The sequence below is a fragment of the Salvelinus namaycush genome, chromosome 11 (genome assembly GCF_016432855.1).
Source record: "Salvelinus namaycush isolate Seneca chromosome 11, SaNama_1.0, whole genome shotgun sequence".
Classification (NCBI taxonomy): domain Eukaryota; kingdom Metazoa; phylum Chordata; class Actinopteri; order Salmoniformes; family Salmonidae; genus Salvelinus; species Salvelinus namaycush.
Genome location: NC_052317.1, coordinates 44,398,371 through 44,420,964, shown reverse-complemented (window position 1 = coordinate 44,420,964; position 22,594 = coordinate 44,398,371). Strand labels below are relative to the sequence as shown.

The 22,594-nt window shown below is 42.6% G+C and overlaps 1 protein-coding gene across 1 annotated transcript; it reads right to left on the bottom strand.

Annotated features, from left to right (window-relative positions):
- Positions 1-2,673: 2,673 nt before the first annotated feature.
- On the bottom strand, positions 2,674-22,220 carry LOC120055438 (metallophosphoesterase 1-like). The gene is made up of 8 exons (XM_039003301.1): positions 21,964-22,220; positions 21,609-21,717; positions 20,033-20,136; positions 13,543-13,623; positions 12,820-12,931; positions 8,076-8,198; positions 6,104-6,244; positions 2,674-5,217 (listed from the first exon to the last, which is right to left on the bottom strand). The coding sequence occupies exons 1-8, from the start codon at positions 22,218-22,220 to the stop codon at positions 5,029-5,031; spliced, it is 1,116 nt and encodes a 371-aa protein (XP_038859229.1). The 3' UTR covers positions 2,674-5,028.
- Between the last annotated feature and the right edge of the window lie 374 nt (positions 22,221-22,594).

Sequence of the window (22,594 nt, the reverse complement as noted above, 5' to 3'; positions counted from 1 at the left end):
TAATCTGGATGTTGACAGTTCAGTGGAACGTGTCCACATTTTAATCTGGATGTTGACAGTTCAGTGGAACGTGTCCACATTTTAATCTGGATGTTGACAGTTCAGTGGAACGTGTCCACATTTTAATCTGGATGTTGACAGTTCAGTGGAACGTGTCCACATTTTAATCTGGATGTTGACAGTTCAGTGGAATGTGTCCACATTTTAATCTGGATGTTGACAGTTCAGTGGAAAGTGTCCACATTTTAATCTGGATGTTGACAGTTCAGTGGAAAGTGTCCACATTTTAATCTGGATGTCGACAGTTCAGTGGAAAGTGTCCACATTTTAATCTGGATGTTGCTTTTTTTGAATAGGAGCCCAACTCTTTTTCGATATGATGAATGTCTGAGAATCTGTGTGTATGTGTGATTAGTGTGTGTGCGCGTGTGTGTGTACACAGAGTCGTATTGTGTGAATGATGATGATGATGATGATGATGGAGAGCGAGTGTGTACTGTACGTTGGTGTGTGTTACCTTTTATACATGGATGTACAGGTCTATATAAATATATATGTACAAAGTATACATGTTTAATGTATGTGTGTACCTAGGAGGAGGTGTACATGGTCAATATTTATACATTACAAACATACACTGAGTGGACAAAATATTAGGAACACCTGCTCTTTCCATGTCATAGACTGACCAGGTGAATCCAGGTAAAAGATATGATCCCTTATTGATGTCACTTGTTAAATCCTCTTCAATCAGTGTAGATGAAGGGGAGGAGACGGGTTAAAGAAGGATTTTTAAGCCTTGAGACAATTGAGACATGGATTGTGTATGTGTGCCATTCAGAGGGTGAATGGACAAGACAAAAGACTTCAGTGCCTTTGAGCAGGTTATGGTAGTAGGTGTCAGGCGCACCTGTTTGTGTCAAGAACTGCAACGCTGCTGGGTTTTTTCACTCTCAACAGTTTCCTGTGTGTATCAAGAATGGTCCACCACCCAAAGGACATCCAGCCAACTTGACACAACTGTGGGAAGCATTGGAGTCAACATGGACCAACATCCCTGTGGAACGCTTTCAACACCTTGTAGAGTCCCATGTTCCGACGAAGTGAGGCTGTTCTGAGGGTAAAAGGGAGGGATTCAACTCAATATTATGAAGGTGTTCCTAATGTTTTGTACATTTAGTGTAAGTCAGCATGTTAAAGAATGGAGAGAGAGGAGGAAAGATATGAAGAAACCTGAAGCGTTCTGACATGGGTCAGCCAGACTGTCAGCAGCACCCAACAAGACAAGGTCATCACAAATGGAAACCTATTATGGAACCCTATTCCCTATGTAGTGCACTACTTTAGACCGGCACCCTATTCCCTACATAGGGCACTACTTTAGACCACATCCCTATGGCACCCTATATGGTGCACTACTATAGACCAGAGCCCTATGGCACCCTATATAGTGCACTACTTTAGACCAGAGCCCTATGGCACCCTATTCCCTACATAGGGCACTACTTTAGACCACATCCCTATGGCACCCTATTCCCTACATAGTGCACTACTTTAGACCGGCACCCTATTCCCTATTATAGTGCACTACTTTAGACCAGAGCCCTATGGCACCCTATTCCCTGTATAGTGCACTACTTTAGACCAGAGCCCTATTCCCTACATAGTGCACTACTTTAGACCAGGGCCCTATGGCACCCTATTCCCTACATAGTGCACTACTTTAGACCAGGTTCCCTATAGGTTCCCTTTCAGAACCCAGCCAGTGTTCATGTGTGACTGTTTCTCTAGTGGGTTATGTTGTATTTCTGCTGAGTCGTGGTCTAAGTTGAAGCAGCTGACGCCTTTTAGACCCATCCGTTTCAGGTAAGTCACTTCACGTGTTGTATCGATGGTAATACTTCTTATAAACAGGTCGCTATGGTTCCCAGGCCACTTTCCACCTTATTTAACAACCTGCTCGTGTTGCACTTTTCCTTTTCTAAATGACTGTGTCATTACAAGGGTAATAAAGCATTTGATCGCTATTTAAACCTCAGAAAACAGTTCAGGCCTAGTTAGTTACCAGGTTAGTTCCTGGTTCACTGGTTGTTAACCCACTGTAACAGAAAGGGTTACTACCACTAGATAAATAGGATTCTTCCGCCACGACAAATTCACCTGAACTCTAAAAACTGTTGACATCATTTACTTTATTAGTATTTACATCAGGAATTTAAATAGATGTACATACATTTGCATACAGAAAATAAAAAGGGGGGAAAAGAGGTTCATTTTTTAAGAATGAAATCAACGGTTATAATAGTCCATCACTGCTGTAAGGCCCATAAGAGCTGTGTGTGTCTTTAATACATTAAATGCTGCTTGAAGACATGCACTTCTTGTTCTGGTATCAGTATATATAGTAGAGATCAGGGCCCGTTACCCACAAAGCCTCTCTGGGTAGGACTGCTGATCTAGAATCAGGTTAGCCTTTCAACAAGATTTAAAAAAAATGTAACTAGGCAAGTCAGTTAAGAACAAATTCTTATTTACAATGACGGACGACACTGGGGCCAATTGTGCGCCACCCTAATGGGACTCCCAATCACGGCCGGTTTTGATACAGCCTGGAATCGAACCAGGGTGTCTGTAGTGACGCCTCAAGCACTGAGATGTTGCGCCACTCGGGAGCCCCCAAAGATTACATGGACAGGAATAGCCTGATCCTAGATCAGCACTCTGCGTTGCTTTATGGATCCAGAGGGAGATGGGAGACAGTGAACCTTTCAGGGGTCACCGTACTTCCTGGTGCGAAGAGAGAAACATCTAGATGACTGACAGTGAAGTTGTCCTTCGTCGTAGTTGAATGGTCCATTTCCACCACCAGAACAAGGACAATGACCAGTCTCTGTACAAGGTGAGGGTATGAATACACTGGCTCAGGCCTCTGGCGTTGTCAGGATGGTGGATCAGGATAGAGAACAGTGATCAGGATAGTGGATCAGGTTGTCTGTTCTCTATCCTGATCCACTATCCTGACCTCTGCTCTCTATCCTGACCCCTGTTCTCTATCCTGACCCCTGTTCTCCATCCTGACCCCTGTTCTCTATCCTGACCCCTGTTCTCTATCCTGACCCCTGTTCTCTGTCCTGACCCCTGTTCTCTATCCTGACCCCTGTTCTCCGTCCTGACCCCTGTTCTCTGTCCTGACCCCTGTTCTCTGTCCTGATCCACCATCCTGACCCCTGTTCTCTATCCTGACCCCTGTTCTCTATCCTGACCCCTGTTCTCTGTCCTGACCCACCATCCTGACCTCTGCTCTCTGTCCTGACCCACCATCCTGACCCCTGTTCTCTATCCTGACCCCTGTTCTCCGTCCTGACCCCTGTTCTCTGTCCTGACCCCTGTTCTCCGTCCTGACCCCTGTTCTCTATCCTGACCCCTGTTCTCCATCCTGACCCCTGTTCTCCATCCTGACCCCTGTTCTCCGTCCTGACCCCTGTTCTCTGTCCTGACCCCTGTTCTCCATCCTGACCCCTGTTCTCCATCCTGACCCCTGTTCTCTATCCTGACCCCTGTTCTCCATCCTGACCTCTGTTCTCTATCCTGACCCCTGTTCTCCATCCTGACCCCTGTTCTCCATCCTGACCCCTGTTCTCTATCCTGACCCCTGTTCTCCATCCTGACCTCTGTTCTCTATCCTGACCCCTGTTCTCCATCCTGACCTCTGTTCTCTATCCTGACCCCTGTTCTCCATCCTGACCCCTGTTCTCTATCCTGATCCACCATCCTGACCCCTGTTCTCTATCCTGACCCCTGTTCTCTATCCTGACCCCTGTTCTCTCTTCTGACCCCTGTTCTCCGTCCTGACCCCTGTTCTCCATCCTGACCCCTGTTCTCTCTTCTGACCCCTGTTCTCCGTCCTGACCCCTGTTCTCTATCCTGACCCCTGTTCTCCATCCTGACCCCTGTTCTCCATCCTGACCCCTGTTCTCTATCCTGACCCCTGTTCTCTATCCTGACCCATCATCCTGACCCCTGTTCTCTGTCCTGATCCACCATCCTGACCCCTGTTCTCTATCCTGACCCCTGTTCTCCGTCCTGACCCCTGTTCTCCATCCTGACCCCTGTTCTCTATCCTGACCCCTGTTCTCTATCCTGACCCCTGTTCTCTATCCTGACCCATCATCCTGACCCCTGTTCTCTGTCCTGACCCCTGTTCTCTATCCTGACCTCTGTTCTCCATCCTGACCCCTGTTCTCTATCCTGACCCATCATCCTGACCCCTGTTCTCTGTCCTGACCCCTGTTCTCTATCCTGACCCCTGTTCTCCATCCTGACCCCTGTTCTCTGTCCTGACCCCTGTTCTCTATCCTGACCCCTGTTCTCTATCCTGACCCCTGTTCTCTATCCTGACCCATCATCCTGACCCCTGTTCTCTATCCTGACCTCTGTTCTCTGTCCTGACCCACTGTCCTGACCCCTGTTCTTTTTGGAATGTGGAATTTCACAGCTTGAAAGAAAAAAAATCGTCCAAGTTTCTGTGGGGGGTGGGCGGGTGTCACACAGGTTCTCTCCAGGTAAAAGCTGTCCTTAACTACAGATCTAGAGTCAGATTACATTACCTCCCAATAGGATGCCCAATGTTCCTTTTGGAAGGCTACCGGGTGGTGTGCAGGCTTTTGTTTCAGCCCTACTCTAACAAACCTGTCAGCAGACCAGCAAGACGTGATTCTGTGTGCTGACATTGTTTTCACATGAACACGTCAGTCAGTGCTGTGGTGGAGCAAAACCCTACACACCCACGGCAGCCTCCCAGGGCAGGAGCACCAGCCACCCCTGCTTTAGGGGGAGGACAGCGTAGCTACGTCCTAAGTGGCACCCTATTCCCTACATAGTGCACTACTTCTTACCAGAGCACCTATGGGCTAACCTGGTTAAAAGTAGTGCACTAAATAGGGAATAGGGTGCCATTTGAGATGGGGATGTAGCCCATATCTGACCCTGTATCATTCAGCAGTCAGGGACAACCTCTACCTGAGACCGTCAGAGAAACTTGTGTTTGCTGATTGGACAGAGGATGAGGCACCGGAGAAGGCCTCGCATCCACAGGCAGTGGACCAGAGGGAGGAGGAAGAGGAGGCTGGCTCCTGTAGAGCAGTACAGGGCTATCACTGTACTCTCCTCTGGAAGGAAACACTTAGACAGGCCGTAACCACTGGAGGAGAACGAACCCTTGGAGAGAGAGAGAGGGGGGTGACGGGGGGAGAGAGGGGGGGGTGACGGAGGGAGAGAGGGGGGAGAGAGGGGGGAGAGAGGGGGGGGACGGGGGGAGAGAGAGGTGACGGGAGGAGAGAGAGAGGGGGGTGACGGAGGGAGAGAGAGAGAGGGGGAGAGAGGAGAGAGAGGGGGGTGACGGAGGGAGAGAGGAGAGAGGGGTGACGGAGGGAGAGAGAGAGAGAGGGGGGAGATGGGGAGAGAGAGGAGAGAGACGGATGGAGAGAGAGAGGGGTGATGGAGAGAGAGGGGGGTGACGGAAGGAGAAGAGAGAGGTGATGGAGGGAGAGAGAGAGAGAGAGAGAAGGGGGTGATGGGGAGAGGAGAGAGAGAGCAGGGGGTGATGGAGAGAGAGAGAAGGGGGTGACGGAAGGAGAAGAGAGAGGGGTGACGGAGGGAGAGAGAGAGGGGGGTGACGGCGGGAGAAGAGAGAGAGAAAGGGGGGTGACGGAGGGGGAGAGAGAGAGAGAGGGGTGACGGAGGGAGAGGAGAGTGAGAGGGGGGTGACGGAGGGAGAGAGAGGGGTAACGGAGAGAGATATGGGGGTGACGGAAGGAGAAGAGAGAGAGGGGTGACGGAGGGAGAGGAGAGTGAGAGGGGGGTGATGGAAGGAGAAGAGAGAGAGGGGTGACAGAGGGAGAAGAGGGTGATGGAGGGAGAGGAGAGAGAGAGCGGGGTAACGGAGGGAGAGGAGAGAGAGGTAGAGATGTGTATGTACATCCTGGGATTAAAGGAGATGGCTGAAGCACAAACTGATGTGGGATCAGGCTAAGAGGTACCAAGGCATTATTAGAGTTGAGGTACAGTATGTATAATTTAGTTAGTTTATTAGTTAGTTAGTTACCAGGATGAAACTGGGGTTGTTGCGGTTCCTCCAGTTGAAGGACGGAACACTGATCTCCGGGTACTGGTTGTCATGGAGAACCTGACAACCACTGTGGGTGTGGCCACTGAGAACCAGGCGGGGCTTAAACCACTGCAGCAGCTGGGAGGAGGAAGGAGGGTGAGAACCAATCAAACACGCTTGAGAACCAGTTCCTGTATCTGTGTTTACATCACCACCCTAATGAAAATCTGACTTCACATTCGGAAAGTATTCAGACCCCTTCCCTTTTTACACATTTTGTTACGTTATTCTAAAATGTATTATTTTCTCCCCCTCAATCTACACACAATACCCCATAATGGCAAAGAGATTTGGATTTTTTTGCAAATGTATAAAAATAAAAAACTGAAATACCTTATTTACATAAGTATTCAGACCCTTTGCTATGAGACTGGAAATTGAGCTCAGGTGCTTCCTGTTTCCATTGATCATCCTTGAGATGTTTCTACAACTTGATTGGAGTCCACCTGTGGTAAATTCAATTGATTGGACATGATTTGGAAAGGCACACACCTGTCTATATAAGATCCCACAGTTGACAGTGCATGTCAGAGCAAAAACCAAGGCTTGAGGTCGAAGGAATTGTCCGTAGAGCTCCGAGACAAGATTGTGTCGAGGCACAGATCTGGGGAAGGGTACCAACAAATGAACGGTCACCTTCCAATAGGACAACAACCCTAAGCACACAGCCAAGACAATGCAGGACTGGCTTCGGGACAAGGCTCTGTCCTTGAGTGGCCCAGCCAGAGACCGGACTTGAACCCGATCGAACATCTCTGGAGAGACCTGAAAATAGCTGTGCAGCGACGCTCCCCATCCAACCTGACAGAGCTTGAGAGGATCTGCAGAGAAGAATGGGAGAAACTCCCCAAATACAGGTGTGCCAAGCTTGTAGCGTCATACCCAAGAAGACTTGAGGCTGTAATCGCTGTCAAAGGTGCTTCAACAAAGTACTGAGTAAAGGGTCTGAATACTTATGTAAATGTGATAGTTCTATATTTTTTTATACATTTTCAAAAATGTATAAAAAACATTTTTCTTTGTCATTATGGGGTATTGTGATGTCATTATGGGGTATTGTGATGTCATTGTGGTGTATTGTGTGTAGATTGATGTGGGGGAAAAACGATTAAATCAATTTCAGAATAAGGCTGTAACGTAACAAAATGGTAGCCTAGCGGGGTGGCAGGTAGCCTAGTGGTTAGAGGCAGGTAGCCTAGCGGAGCGGCAGGTAGCCTAGCGGGGTGGCAGGTAGCCTAGCGGGCCGACAGGTAGCCTAGCGGGGTGGCAGGTAGCCTAGCGGGCCAACAGGTAGCCTAGCGGAGCGGCAGGTAGCCTAGCGGGGAGGCAGGTAGCCTAGCGGTTAGAGGCAGGTAGCCTAGCGGTTAGAGGCAGGTAGCCTAGCGGGGAGGCAGGTAGCCTAGCGGGGAGGCAGGTAGCCTAGCGGGGAGGCAGGTAGCCTAGCGGTTAGAGGCGGGTAGCCTAGCGGAGAGGCGGGTAGCCTAGCGGAGAGGCGGGTAGCCTAGCGGAGAGGCGGGTAGCCTAGCGGGGCGGCGGGCAGCCTAGCGGGGAGGCGGGTAGCCTAGTGGTTAGAGCGTTGGGCCAGTCACCGAAAGGTTGCTGGATTAAATCCCAGAGCTGACAACGTAAAAATCTGTCGTTCTGCCCCTGAACAAGGCAGTTAACCCACTGTTCCCCGGTAGGCCGTCATTGTAAATAAGAATTTGTTCTTAACTGACTTAGTTAAATAAAGGTAAAAAATGAATAAAAACATGATGACCACTGGCATAGTGGCTGCCAGTCTGTTCGTGTTGTCATGTCATCTCCCTGTCAGTTATTATACAAAACAAGTTGGGCTTGACAATAACAGCAATGGAGTTGGCACGAGCCCAAACTGATCTGGGAACCAGGCTATCAGTGGTCCACGTACCCTGTGAGAGGCCTCCTGAGACAGCACGTCATACTTCTCTCTGAACAGCAGGTGGCGCTCTTCAGGAGGAGCAGCGTCCCGACCCGTACAGCCCGCGTCACTCACGCGGTAAAGAGGGTAATGCTGAGGGAGGAAACAGACAGACAGGAAAAGCAGCTATTGAATACCTGGCTTTTCCAACAGGGAAATAGTAACATGTACATGAAATATTACATAAAAAGACAAAGTCACAAGTTCCAGATACATTTGAAAATGATAAACAACTGCAGCTGTGACGAACAGTGTCGTCAACCAGAGTCTTAAAAGCAGGACACCGACTTCCCTCACGTTATCTCTTGAAGCATGTTCCAGGAGGAAGGGGCATTATGGGAAAAATATTGTTTCCCCATCTCTACACTATGCAACTAATGTTACTATGTAATAGGGGTTATGGGGTTATTACTATGTAATAGAGGTTTACTATGTAGCAGTGTAGTGGTTATTACTATATAACAGTGTAGTGGTTATTACTATGTAATAGTGGTTATTACTATGTAATAGAGGTTATTACTATGTAACAGTGTAGTGGTTATTACTATGTAATAGTGGTTATTACTATGTAACAGTGTAGTGGTTATTACTATGTAATAGTGGTTATTACTATGTAACAGTGTAGTGGTTATTACTATGTAATAGAGGTTATTACTATATAACAGTGTAGTGGTTATTACTATGTAATAGAGGTTATTACTATGTAACAGTGTAGTGGTTATTACTATGTAATAGTGGTTATTACTATATAAGTGTAGTGGTTATTACTATGTAATAGAGGTTTACTATGTAATAGTGTAGTATTTATTACTATGTAATAGAGGTTTACTATGTAATAGTGTAGTGGTTATTACTATGTAATAGAGGTTATTACTATAAGAGGTTATTACTATGTAATAGAGGTTATTACTATGTAATAGAGGTTATTACTATGTAATAGAGGTTTCCTATGTAATAGTATAGTGGTTATTACTATGTAATAGAGGTTTACTATGTAATAGCGGTTATTACTATATAACAGTGTAGTGGTTATTACTATGTAATAGAGGTTTACTATATAACAGTGTAGTGGTTATTACTATGTAATAGAGGTTATTACTATGTAATAGTATAGCGGTTATTACTATGTAATAGTATAGCGGTTATTACTATGTAATAGAGGTTTACTATGTAACAGTGTAGTGGTTATTACCATGTAACAGTGTAGTGGTTATTACTATGTAATAGAGGTTATTACTATGTAATAGAGGTTATTACTATGTAATAGAGGTTTACTATGTAACAGTGTAGTGGTTATTACTATGTAATAGTATAGTGGTTATTACTATGTAATAGAGGTTTACTATGTAACAGTGTAGTGGTTATTACTATGTAATAGTATAGTGGTTATTACTATGTAATAGAGGTTTACTATATAACAGTGTAGTGGTTATTACTATGTAATAGAGGTTTACTATGTAATAGTATAGTGGTTATTACTATGTAATAGGTTTACTATGTAATAGTATAGTGGTTATTACTATGTAATAGGTTTACTATGTAATAGTATAGTGGTTATTACTATGTAATGGGGTTATTACTATGTAGCAGTATAGTGGTTATTACTATGTAATAGAGGTTATTACTATGTAACAGTGTAGTGTTATTACTATGTAATAGAGGTTATTACTATGTAATAGAGGTTTACTATGTAATAGTATAGTGGTTATTACTATGTAATAGTATAGTGGTTATTACTATGTAATAGAGGTTTACTATAATAGTGTAGTGGCTGTTACTATGTAATAGAGAGAGTATCTACCTGCAGGATGATAGGTGCTGTAGAAGGATAGGTCCATGCGTCTTGGCAGTATTCTCTTATAATGCTGGACTCAGAATTCTGGAAGATAACAACACACGAAAATAACAACACACGAAGATAACAACACACGAAGATAACAACACACGAAGATAACAAAACACGAAGATAACAACACACGAAGATAACAACACACGGACATAACAAAACACGAAGATAACAACACACGAAGATAACAACACACGAAGATAACAACACACGGACATAACAAAACACGAAGATAACAACACACGAAGATAACAACACACGAAGATAACAACACACGAAGATAACAACACACGAAGATAACAAAACACGGACATAACAAAACACGAAGATCACAAAACACGAAGATCACAAAACACGAAGATCACAAAACACGGACATAACAACACACGAAGATAACAAAACACGGACATAACAACACACGAAGATAACAAAACATAAAAGTGAAACAGATGAGCATTGTGGTACATACAGTCGCAATAGATGCTGTTTTATCGCACGTGTAATATTTTCCAAGGTCCTTCGGGTTCTTCCTCCCTGACCAAGGTCCTTTGGGTTCTTCCTCCCTGACCAAGGCCCTTCGGGTTCTTCCTCGCTGACCAAGGACCTTCTCCCCCGAATGCTCAGTTTGACCGGGCGGACACCTCCCTGACCAAGGCCCTTCTCCCCCGAATGCTCAGTTTAACCGGGCGGACACCTCCCTGACCAAGGCCCTTCTCCCCCGAATGCTCAGTTTGACCGGGCGGACACCTCCCTGACCAAGGCCCTTCTCCCCCGAATGCTCAGTTTGACCGGGCGGACACCTCCCTGACCAAGGCCCTTCTCCCCCGAATGCTCAGTTTGACCGGGCGGCCAGCTCTATGAAGGGTCTTGGTGGTTCCAAACTTCTTCCATTTAAGAATGACGGAGGCCACTGTGTTCTTGGGGACCTTCAATACTGAATACATTTTTGGTACCCTTCCCCAGATCTGTGCCTCAACACAATCCTGTCTCTGAGCTCCAAGGACAATTCCTTCGACCTCATGGCTTTGTTTTTTGCTCTGATATGCACTGTCAACTGTGGGACCTTATATAGACAGGTGTGTGCCTTTCCAAATCATGTCCAATCAATTGAATTTACCACAGGTGGACTCCAATCAAGTTGTAGAAACATCTCAAGGATGATCAATGGAAACATGAAGCACCTGAGCTCAATTTTGAGTCTCATAGTAAAGGGTCTGAATACTTATGTAAATAATGTATTTCTGTTTTTAATTTTGAATAAATTAGGAAAGCCTGTTTTCGCTTTCTCATTATGGGGTATTGTGTGTAGATTAATGAGAAAAACATTTATTTAATACATTTTAGAATAAGGCTGTAATGTAATTATGAGTAAAACAGTATGTAAACATGATTAAAGTGACTAGTGTTCCATTATTAAAGTGACCAGTGATTCCATGTCTATGTATATGGGGCAGCAGCCTCTAAGGTGCAGGGTGAGTAACATGGTGGTAGCTGGCTAGTGATGGCTATTTAACAGTCTGATGGCCTTGAGATAGAACCTGTTTTTTCAGTCTCTCGGTCCCAGCTTTGATGCACCTGTACTGACCTCGCCTTCTGGATGATAGCGGGGTGAACAGGCAGTGGCTCGAGTGGTTGATGTCCTTTATGATCTTTTGGCCTTCCTGTGACATCAGGTGCTGTAGATTTCCTGGAGGGCAGGTAGTGTGTCCCCGGTGATGCGTTGGGGAGACCGCATCACCCTCTGGAGAGCCCTGTGGTTGCGGGAGGTGCAGTTGCCATACCAGGCAGTGAAGGCCCTAACCTTCTCCCTGTAAGCTGTCTCGTGTTGGTAATCAAGCCTACAACTGTTGTGTCGTCTGCAAACTTGATTGACTTGGAGGCGTGCATGGCCAGGCTGTCAAGGGTGAACAGGGAGTACAGGAGGGGGCTGAGCACGCACCATTGTGGGGTCCCAGTGTTGAGGATCAGTGAAGTGGAGGTGTTGTTTCCAACCTTCACCACCTGGGGGCGGCCCGTCAGGAAGTCCAGGACCCAAATGCACAGAGCGGTGTTCAGACCCAGGGCCCCGAGCTTGATGATGCGTTTAGAGGGTACTATGGTGTTAAATGCTGAGCTGTAGTCAATGAACAGCATTCTTACATAGGTATTCCTCTTGTCCAGATGGGTTAGGGCAGTGTGCAGTGTGGTGGCAATTGCATCGTCTGTGGATCTATTGGGGCGGTAAGCAAATTGAAGTGGGTCTAGGGTGTCAGGTAAGGTAGAGGTGATATGAACCTTAACTAGCCTCTCAAAGCACTTCATGATGACAGAAGTGAGTGCGTTAAAGTGAGTTAAAGTCATTTCATTCAGTTACCTTTGCCCCCCCGCCTTTCTTCTTCCCGGAGAGTTCTTTATTCCTGTCTGTGTGATGTACTGAGAACCCAGCTGGCTGTATGGATGGGTACAGTATATACGGAGAGAGCCATGTTCCTGTGAAAGAGTACGTTACAGTCCCTGATGTCTCTCCGCTCTGCTCCAAGACTCGCCAGCGGAGTCTTTGAACAGCCTTTGGAATAAGTTCCAAGGGGGGGGGGGGGTACGAACAAAAGATCCACTTCAGGAAAGTCGTATTTCTGGTCGTAACGAATCAGACTGATTCCAGCTTTAACTCCTTTAAACGTCTGAGTTGTAGAGGGCACTCACGAGGAACAGTTTAGGTCCCTGGACAGTGTGTGTGTGTGTGTGTGTGTGTGTGTGTGTGTGTGTGTGTGTGTGTGTGTGTGTTGTGTGTGTGTGTGTGTGGGTGTGTGTGTGTGTGTGTGTGTGTGTGTGTGTGTGTGTGTGTGTGTGTGTGTGTGTGTGTGTGTGTGTGTGTGGTATAAGACCGACCTGTAGTAATGAACAGTTGAGGTTCCTGGACAGTGTGTACAGCTGTTTCTCCACTGATTGGCAGATAGGACAACCGTCACCATGCAACGCCACGCTGTTAACCAATAGGAAGCTAGAGAAAAAACGAGAAACAAAACACCTGTTCACCAGTAGAGAGAGAGACAACACCTCAGGGTTTATACAGTAGAGAGACAGAGACAACACCTCAGGGTTTATACAGTAGAGAGACAGAGACAACACCTCAGGGTTTATACAGTAGAGAGACAACACCTCAGGGTTTATACAGTAGAGAGACAACACCTCAGGGTTTATACAGTAGAGAGACAACACCTCAGGGTTTATACAGTAGAGAGACAACACCTCGGGGTTTATACAGTAGAGAGACAACACCTCGGGGTTTATACAGTAGAGAGACAACACCTCGGGGTTTATACAGTAGAGAGACAACACCTCGGGGTTTATACAGTAGAGAGACAACACCTCGGGGTTTATACAGTAGAGAGAAACACCTCAGGGTTTATACAGTAGAGAGACAACACCTCAGGGTTTATACAGTAGAGAGACAACACCTCAGGGTTTATACAGTAGAGAGACAACACCTCAGGGTTTATACAGTAGAGAGACAACACCTCAGGGTTTATACAGTAGAGAGACAGGGTAGAGATGATAGAGTGGGAATGGAGAGAGATTCACATAAGGAGGTGAAAAAGCTCAGTGACTTACTTCACTCCTTTCTTGGTGACCATTCTGGTGGAGGTGGTGTTGAAGGCCCTCTCAAAGCGCTGTAACTTGAACCAGTCCATTCTTCAGGAGGACAAAGAAGCCAGTTAGACAGCAGTCCAAGTCCAAACTGCTGTGTGGATTATTTGTGAGACTTTATCGGCTTCTTTTCATCTCATTACAGTTTGACTCAATTCATCACGAATGTTCACGAAACAGAGAGGCTACCGTACGGTACTGGAATGTTCACGGAACAGAAAGGCTACCGTACGGTACTGGAATGTTCACGGAACAGAGAGGCTACCGTACGGTACCGGAATGTTCACGGAACAGAGAGGTACCGTACGGTACCGGAATGTTCACGGAACAGAAAGGCTACGCCGGTACCGGAATGTTCACGGAACAGAGAGGCTACCGTACGGTACCGGAATGTTCACGTAACAGAGAGGATACCGTACGGTACCGGAATGTTCACGTAACAGAGAGGATACCGTACGGTACCGGAATGTTCTCGTAATAGAGAGGCTACCGTACGGTACCGGAATGTTCACGTACAGAGAGAATACCGTACGGTACTAGAATGTTCACGTAACAGAGAGGCTACCGTACGGTACTGGAATGTTCACGGAACAGAGAGGCTACCGTACGGTACTGGAATGTTCACGGAACAGAAAGGCTACCGTACGGTACTGGAATGTTCACGTAACAGAGAGGCTACCGTACGGTACTGGAATGTTCACGGAACAGAGAGGCTACCGTACGGTACTGGAATGTTCACGGAACAGAGAGGCTACCATACGGTACTGGAATGTTCACGTAACAGAGAGAATACCGTACGCTACTGGAATGTTCACGGAACAGCGAGAATACCATACGGTACTGGAATGTTCACGAAACAGCGAGAATACCGTACGGTACTGGAATGTTCACGAAACAGCGAGAATACCGTACGGTACTGGAATGTTCACGAAACAGAGAGAATACCGTACGGTACTGGAATGTTCACGGAACAGAGAGGCTACCGTACAGTACTGGAATGTTCACGTAACAGAGAGGCTACCGTACGGTACTGGAATGTTCACGTAACAGAGAGGCTACCGTACGGTACTGGAATGTTCACGAAACAGAGAGGCTACCGTACGGTACCGGAATGTTCACGTAACAGAGAGGCTACCGTACGGTACTGGAATGTTCACGTAACAGAAAGGTTACCGTACGGTACTAGGTCTATACATTAAATTATTTCACAATTCCACATTTATGCTTTGGCCTTTTCATAATCCGCAAACGAGAAGGCAAAAACATAGATTTTGAAAAGGCCTCATTGACTTGACATAACATTCATAATTCAGGTTTACAGTATGGACATGGCAACTTGGGATACAGTATAATGTACCATCAGTATAGATTCTACAGTATAATGTACCATCAGTATAGATTCTACAGTAGAATGTACCATCAGTATAGATTCTACGGTATACCTCTATGGGATACAGTATAATGTACCATCAGTATAGATTCTACAGTAGAATGTACAATCAGTATAGATTCTACAGTAGAATGTACCATCAGTATAAATTCTACAGTAGAATGTACCATCAGTAAGATTTACTATGTACTATAGATTCTACAGTATACTCTATGGATACAGTATAATGTACCATCAGTATAGATTCTACAGTAGAATGTACCATCCGTATAGATCTACAGTATAATGTACCATCAGTATAGATTCTACAGTTACCTCTATGGGAACAGTATAATGACCATCAGTATAGATTCTACAGTATAATGTACCATCAGTATAGATTCTACAGTATAATGACATCAGTATATATCTACAGTAAATGTACCATCAGTATATATTCTACAGTATAATGTACCATCAGTATATATTCTACAGTATAATGTACCATCAGTATAGATTTCAGTAAATGTACCATCAGTTACATTCTACAGTATACCTCTATAGGATACAGTATATTTACCATCAGTATAGATTCTACAGTATAATGTACATCAGTATAGATTCTACAGTTAAATGTACCATCAGTATATATTCTACAGTATAATGTACCATCAGTATATATTCTACAGTATAATGTACCATCAGTATATATTCTACAGTATAATGTACCATCAGTATAGATTCTACAGTTAATGTACCATCAGTATATTCACAGTATACCTCTATGGATACAGTAGAATGTACCATCAGTATAGATTCTACAGTAGAATGTACCATCAGTATAGATTCTACAGTAGAAAGTACCATCAGTATAGATTCTACAGTAGAATGTACCATCAGTATAGATTCTACAGTAGAATGTACCATCAGTATAGATTTACAGTAGAATGTACCATCAGTATAGATTCTACAGTAGAATGTACCATCAGTATAGATTCTACAGTAGAATGTACCATCAGTATAGATTCTACAGTAGAATGTACCATCAGTATAGATTCTACAGTAGAATGTACCATCAGTATAGATTCTACAGTAGAATGTACCATCAGTATAGATTCTACAGTATACCTCTATGGGATACAGTATAATGTACCATCAGTATAGATTCTACAGTAGAATGTACCATCAGTATAGATTCTACAGTAGAATGTACCATCAGTATAGATTCTACAGTATACCTCTATGGGATACAGTATATGTACCATCAGTATAGATTCTACCGTATAATGTACCATCAGTATAGATTCTACAGTATAATGTACCATCAGTATATATTCTACAGTATAATGTACCATCAGTATATATCTACAGTATAATGTACCATCAGTATATATTCTACAGTATAATGTACCATCAGTATAGATTCTACAGTATATGTACCATCAGTATACATTCTACAGTATACCTCTATGGATCAGTATATGTACCATCAGTATAGATTCTACAGTATAATGTACCATCAGTATAGATTCTACAGTATAATGTACCATCAGTATAGATTCTACAGTATACCTATAGGATACAGTACAATGTACCATCAGTATATATTCTACAGTAGAATGTACCATCAGTATAGATTCTACAGTAGAATGTACCATCAGTATATATTCTACAGTAGAATGTACCATCAGTATAGATTCTACAGTATAATGTACCATCAGTATAGATTCTACAGTAGAATGTACCATCAGTATAGATTCTACGGTAGAATGTACCATCAGTATTATCTACAGTAGAAATACCATCAGTATAGATCTACAGTAGAATGTACCATCAGTATATATTCCACAGTATAATGTACCTCAGTATAGATTCTACAGTAGAATGACCACAGTAAAATCTACAGTAGAATGTACCATCAGTATAGATTCTACAGTAGAATGTACAATCAGTATAGATTCTACAGTAGAATGTACCATCAGTATAAATTTACAGTATACCTCTATGGATCAGTATAATGTACCATCAGTATAGATTCTACAGTAATGTACCATCAGTATATTCTACAGTAGAATGTACCATCAGTATAGATTCTACAGTAGAATTACCATCAGTATAGATCTACAGTATAATGTACCATCAGTATAGATTCTACAGTATAATGTACCATCAGTATAGATTCTACAGTATAAGTTACATCAGTATAGATCTACAGTAGAATGTACCATCAGTATAGATTCTACAGTAGAATGTACAATCAGTATAGATTCTACAGTAGAATGTACCATCAGTATAGATTCTACGGTATACCTCTATGGGATACAGTATAATGTACCATCAGTATAGATTCTACAGTAGAATGTACCATCAGTATAGATTCTACAGTAGAATGTACCATCAGTATAGATTCTACAGTAGAATGTACCATCAGTATAGATTCTACAGTATACCTCTATGGGATACAGTATAATGTACCATCAGTATATATTCTACAGTAGAATGTACCATCAGTATATATTCTACAGTAGAATGTACCATCAGTATAGATTCTACAGTAGAATGTACCATCAGTATATATTCTACAGTAGAATGTACCATCAGTATAGATTCTACAGTATAATGTACCATCAGTATAGATTCTACAGTATAATGTACCATCAGTATAGATGACTTACAGTATAATGTACCATCAGTATAGATTCTACAGTAGAATGTACCATCAGTATAATTCTACAGTATACTCTATGGGATACAGTATAATGTACCATCAGTATAGATTCTACAGTAGAATGTACCATCAGTATAGATTCTACAGTAGAAAGTACAATCAGTATAGATTCTACGTAGAAGTACCATCAGTATAGTCTACAGGATAATGTACCATCAGTATAGATTCTACAGTAAATTACCACAGTATAGATTACAGTATAATGTACATCAGTATAGATTCTACAGTATAATGTACCATCAGTATAGATTCTACAGTAGAATGTACCATCAGTATAGATTTTTACTACAGTATAATGTTACCATCAGTATAGATTCTACAGTAGAATGTACCATCAGTATAGATTCTACAGTAGAATGTACCATCAGTAAGATTCTACAGTAGAATGTACCATCAGTATAGATTCTACAGTAGAATGTACCATCAGTATAGATTCTACAGTAGAATGTACCATCAGTATAGATTCTACAGTAGAATGTACCATCAGTATAGATTCTACAGTTAATGTACCATCAGTATAGATTCTACAGTATAATGTACCATCAGTATAGATTCTACAGTATACCTCTATAGGTACAGTAGAATGTACCATCAGTATAGATCTACAGTAGAATGTACACATCAGTATAGATTCTACAGTAGAATGTACCATCAGTATAAATTCTACAGTAGAATGTACAATCAGTATAGATTCTACAGTAGAATGTACAATCAGTATAGATTCTACAGTAGAATGTACCATCAGTATAAATTCTACAGTATACCTCTATAGGATACAGTATAATGTACCATCAGTATAGATTCTACAGTAGAATGTACCATCAGTATAGATTCTACAGTAGAATGTACCATCAGTATAGATTTACAGTAGAATGTACCATCAGTATAAATTCTACAGTATACCTCTATGGATACAGTAAATGTACCATCAGTATAGATTTACAGTAGAAGTACCATCAGTATAGATTCTACAGTAGAATGTACCATCAGTATAAATTCTACAGTATACCTCTATAGGATACAGTATAATGTACCATCAGTATAGATTCTACAGTATAATGTACCATCAGTATAGATTCTACAGTAGAATGTACCATCAGTATATATTCTACAGTAGAATGTACCATCAGTATATATTCTACAGTATAATGTACCATCAGTATAGATTCTACAGTATAATGTACCATCAGTATAGATTCTACAGTATAATGTACCATCAGTATAGATTCTACAGTATACCTCTATGGGATACAGTATAATGTACCATCAGTATAGATTCTACAGTAGAATGTACCATCAGTATAGATTCTACAGTAGAATGTACCATCAGTATAGATTCTACAGTAGAATGTACCATCAGTATAGATTCTACAGTAGAATGTACCATCAGTATAGATTCTACAGTATACCTCTATGGGATACAGTATAATGTACCATCAGTATAGATTCTACAGTAGAATGTACCATCAGTATAGATTCTACAGTAGAATGTACCATCAGTATAGATTCTACAGTAGAATGTACCATCAGTATAAATTCTACAGTATACCTCTATGGATACAGTATACTGTACCATCAGTATAGATTCTACAGTATAATGTACCATCAGTATAGATTCTACAGTAGAATGTACAATCAGTATAGATTCTACAGTAGAATGTACCATCAGTATAAATTCTACAGTATACCTCTATAGGATACAGTATAATGTACCATCAGTATAGATTCTACAGTATAATGTACCATCAGTATAGATTCTACAGTATAATGTACCATCAGTATAGATTCTACAGTAGAATGTACCATCAGTATAGATTCTACAGTAGAATGTACCATCAGTATAGATTCTACAGTAGAATGTACCATCAGTATAGATTCTACAGTATACCTCTACGGGATACAGTAGAATGTACCATCAGTATAGATTCTACAGTAGAATGTACCATGAGTATAGATTCTACAGTAGAATGTACCATCAGTATAGATTCTACAGTAGAATGTACCATCAGTATAGATTCTACAGTAGAATGTACCATCAGTATAGATTCTACAGTAGAATGTACCATCAGTATAAATTCTACAGTATACCTCTATAGGATACAGTATAATGTACCATCAGTATAGATTCTACAGTATACCTCTATAGGATACAGTAGAATGTACAATCAGTATAGATTCTACAGTATAATGTACCATCAGTATAGATTCTACAGTATAATGTACCATCAGTATAGATTCTACAGTAGAATGTACCATCAGTATAGATTCTACAGTATAATGTACCATCAGTATAGATTCTACAGTATACCTCTATAGGATACAGTACCATGTTCAGACCATGATGGATGTTAACCTACTCGTAGTGGAAGCCGATGTCGTGGTTTCCAACCAGAACTACCAGCTCTGTGTCTCTGGAGTGTCTGAACATCTTCTGGAAACGACAGACATCATCCTCCCAGTTCTGTTACGTGGGGAAATAAGACCCAGAACAGTTGATTACGGAAGTTTACATACACCTCAGCCAAATACATTTAAACTCAGTTTTTCACACTTCCTGACATTTAGTCCTAGCAAAAATTCCCTGTCTTAGGTCAGTTAGGATCAACACTTTATTTTAATAATGGGAAATGTCAGAATAATAGTAGAGAGAATGATTTATTTCAGCTTTTATTTATTTCATCACATTCCCAGTGGGTCAGAAGTTTACATACACTCAATTAGTATTTGGTAGCATTGCCTTTAAATTGTTTAACTTAGGTCAAACATTTCGGGTAGCCTTCCACAAGCTTCCCACAATAAGTTGGGTGAATCTTTGTCCCCATGTGCAGTTGCAAACCGTAGTCTGGCTTTTTTATGGCGGTTTTGGAGCAGTGGCTTCTTCCTTGCTGAGCGGCCTTTCAGGTAATGTCGATATAGGACTCGTTTCACTGTGGATATAAATACTTTTGTACCTGTTTCCTCCAGCATCTTCACAAGGTCCTTTGCTGTTGTTCTGGGATTGATTTGCTCTTTTCGCACCAAAGTACGTTCATCTCTAGGAGACAGAATGCGTCTCCTTCCTGAGCGGTATGACGGCTGCGTGGTCCCATGGTGTTTATACTTGCGTACTATTGTTTGTACAGATGAACGTGGTACCTTCAGGCGATTGGAAATTGCTCCCAAGGATGAACCAGACTTGTGGAGGTCTACAATTATTTTTCTGAGGTCTTGGCTGATTTCTTTTGATTTTCCCATGATGTGAATCAAAGAGGCAGTGAGTTTGAAGGTAGGCCTTGAAATACATCCACAGGTACACCTCCAATTGACTCAAATGATGTCAATTATCCTATCAGAAGCTTCTAAAGTCATGACATAATTTTCTGGAATTTTCCAAGCTGTTTAAAAGCACAGTCAACTTAGTGTATTGTAAACTTCTGACCCACTGGAATTGTGATACAGTGAATTATAAGTGAAATAATCTGTAAACAATTGTTGGAAAAATTACTTGTCATGCACAAAAGTAGATGTCCTAACCGACTTGCCAAAACTATAGTTTGTTAACAAGAAATGTGTGGAGTGGTTGAAAAACGAGTTTTAATGACTTCAACCTAAGTGTATGTAAACTTCCGACTTCAACTGTACATACATATATATTTGAATAGATGTTGTAGAATAGAGTAGAACAATAGTTATACATATAGCAGATATATACACTATTACAGAAACACTATTACAGAAACATGCTGGGAACAAAAGCACTAAATACTTTAGGTCTAGAACCATTACAGAAACATGCCTCGTGTTGCGAGAACAACATCAACGGGTTTGGTCCTCTTTGTGTAATGGCTAAGACTAAGAGTTGTAGGTTTCGAATCCCACTTGAACCCCCCCCCCCCCCCACCCCCCAAATTCACTGCAGTAGGCCTATAAGGTGCTTTTATGGCTACTACATACCTTCGGAGAGCTCCACTTCCCCTCATCGAACACATCCCCCAGTATAAAGACTACCTCAGGTCGGAGCAGGGCCAGGGCGGTCTGGAAAGCTCGTTCCATCTGCCATTCCCTGGGTGGCACAGAGACAGACCACACATCAGTCAGTCATCCGTCAGCTCAGCGCACCATGCACTACCCTTGCTTGTTGTTATTGCTGACGACTGAACTGCTCTAATCTGCTTAGAGACAGCGTGGATATAGGCTGACACGGAGCGTCATGCGTTCCCTAGAAACTACGCAAAACATACTTTTTTTTGTGTTGTTTCACAATAAAATAAAATGCATAATAACGTATATATTTATGAGGATCAATTACCTTCGCAGTTTGTCGAACCAGTGCCCTCCGACAGCGCCGAGGAGGTGCGTGTCTGACAGTACCATAGCGCGGAGAACCTCCGGCTCTGGTTGGCCGTCTGCGCTCCTCTCACTCGACGGGGCACCGTGGTCGATCTCCGGCCAACCGCACTGTAATATCGCGGCGTAATAAATCAGATACTCACAGAATATAAAAACGCTGCAAACGGCTCCGAACAGGACAACAACAGCGCTGCATGCGACGCTCAAACACGACATGATACATTTATTGTTGTTGTTTTCAGATGACCTGCAATAGAGGCGCACTGATGGAGCCGCGCTTCACCAGGCATCGTCTTTTTTTTTTTTTATTATCTTCAATCCTAAATATCAATGCCTGCGTGACGTTCTCATCGCATTGTGCAAAATGTAATATAAATCCCGTATAGGCCTATAATAATAATAATAAAATAATAATTCAGATAGCCTTATCTCCTCCAATCAAGCGGTCGATTGGTGAGCAGTTGAGTTCTGGGGGTGCTCTTTAAAGGGTATATTTTCACCACTTCCGGGGACATAATTGACGGGAGACTTTGTGGATTCTGCGGTCTTTTAAATGGAATAATCACCGGGGCTCATTCAATAATATAGTT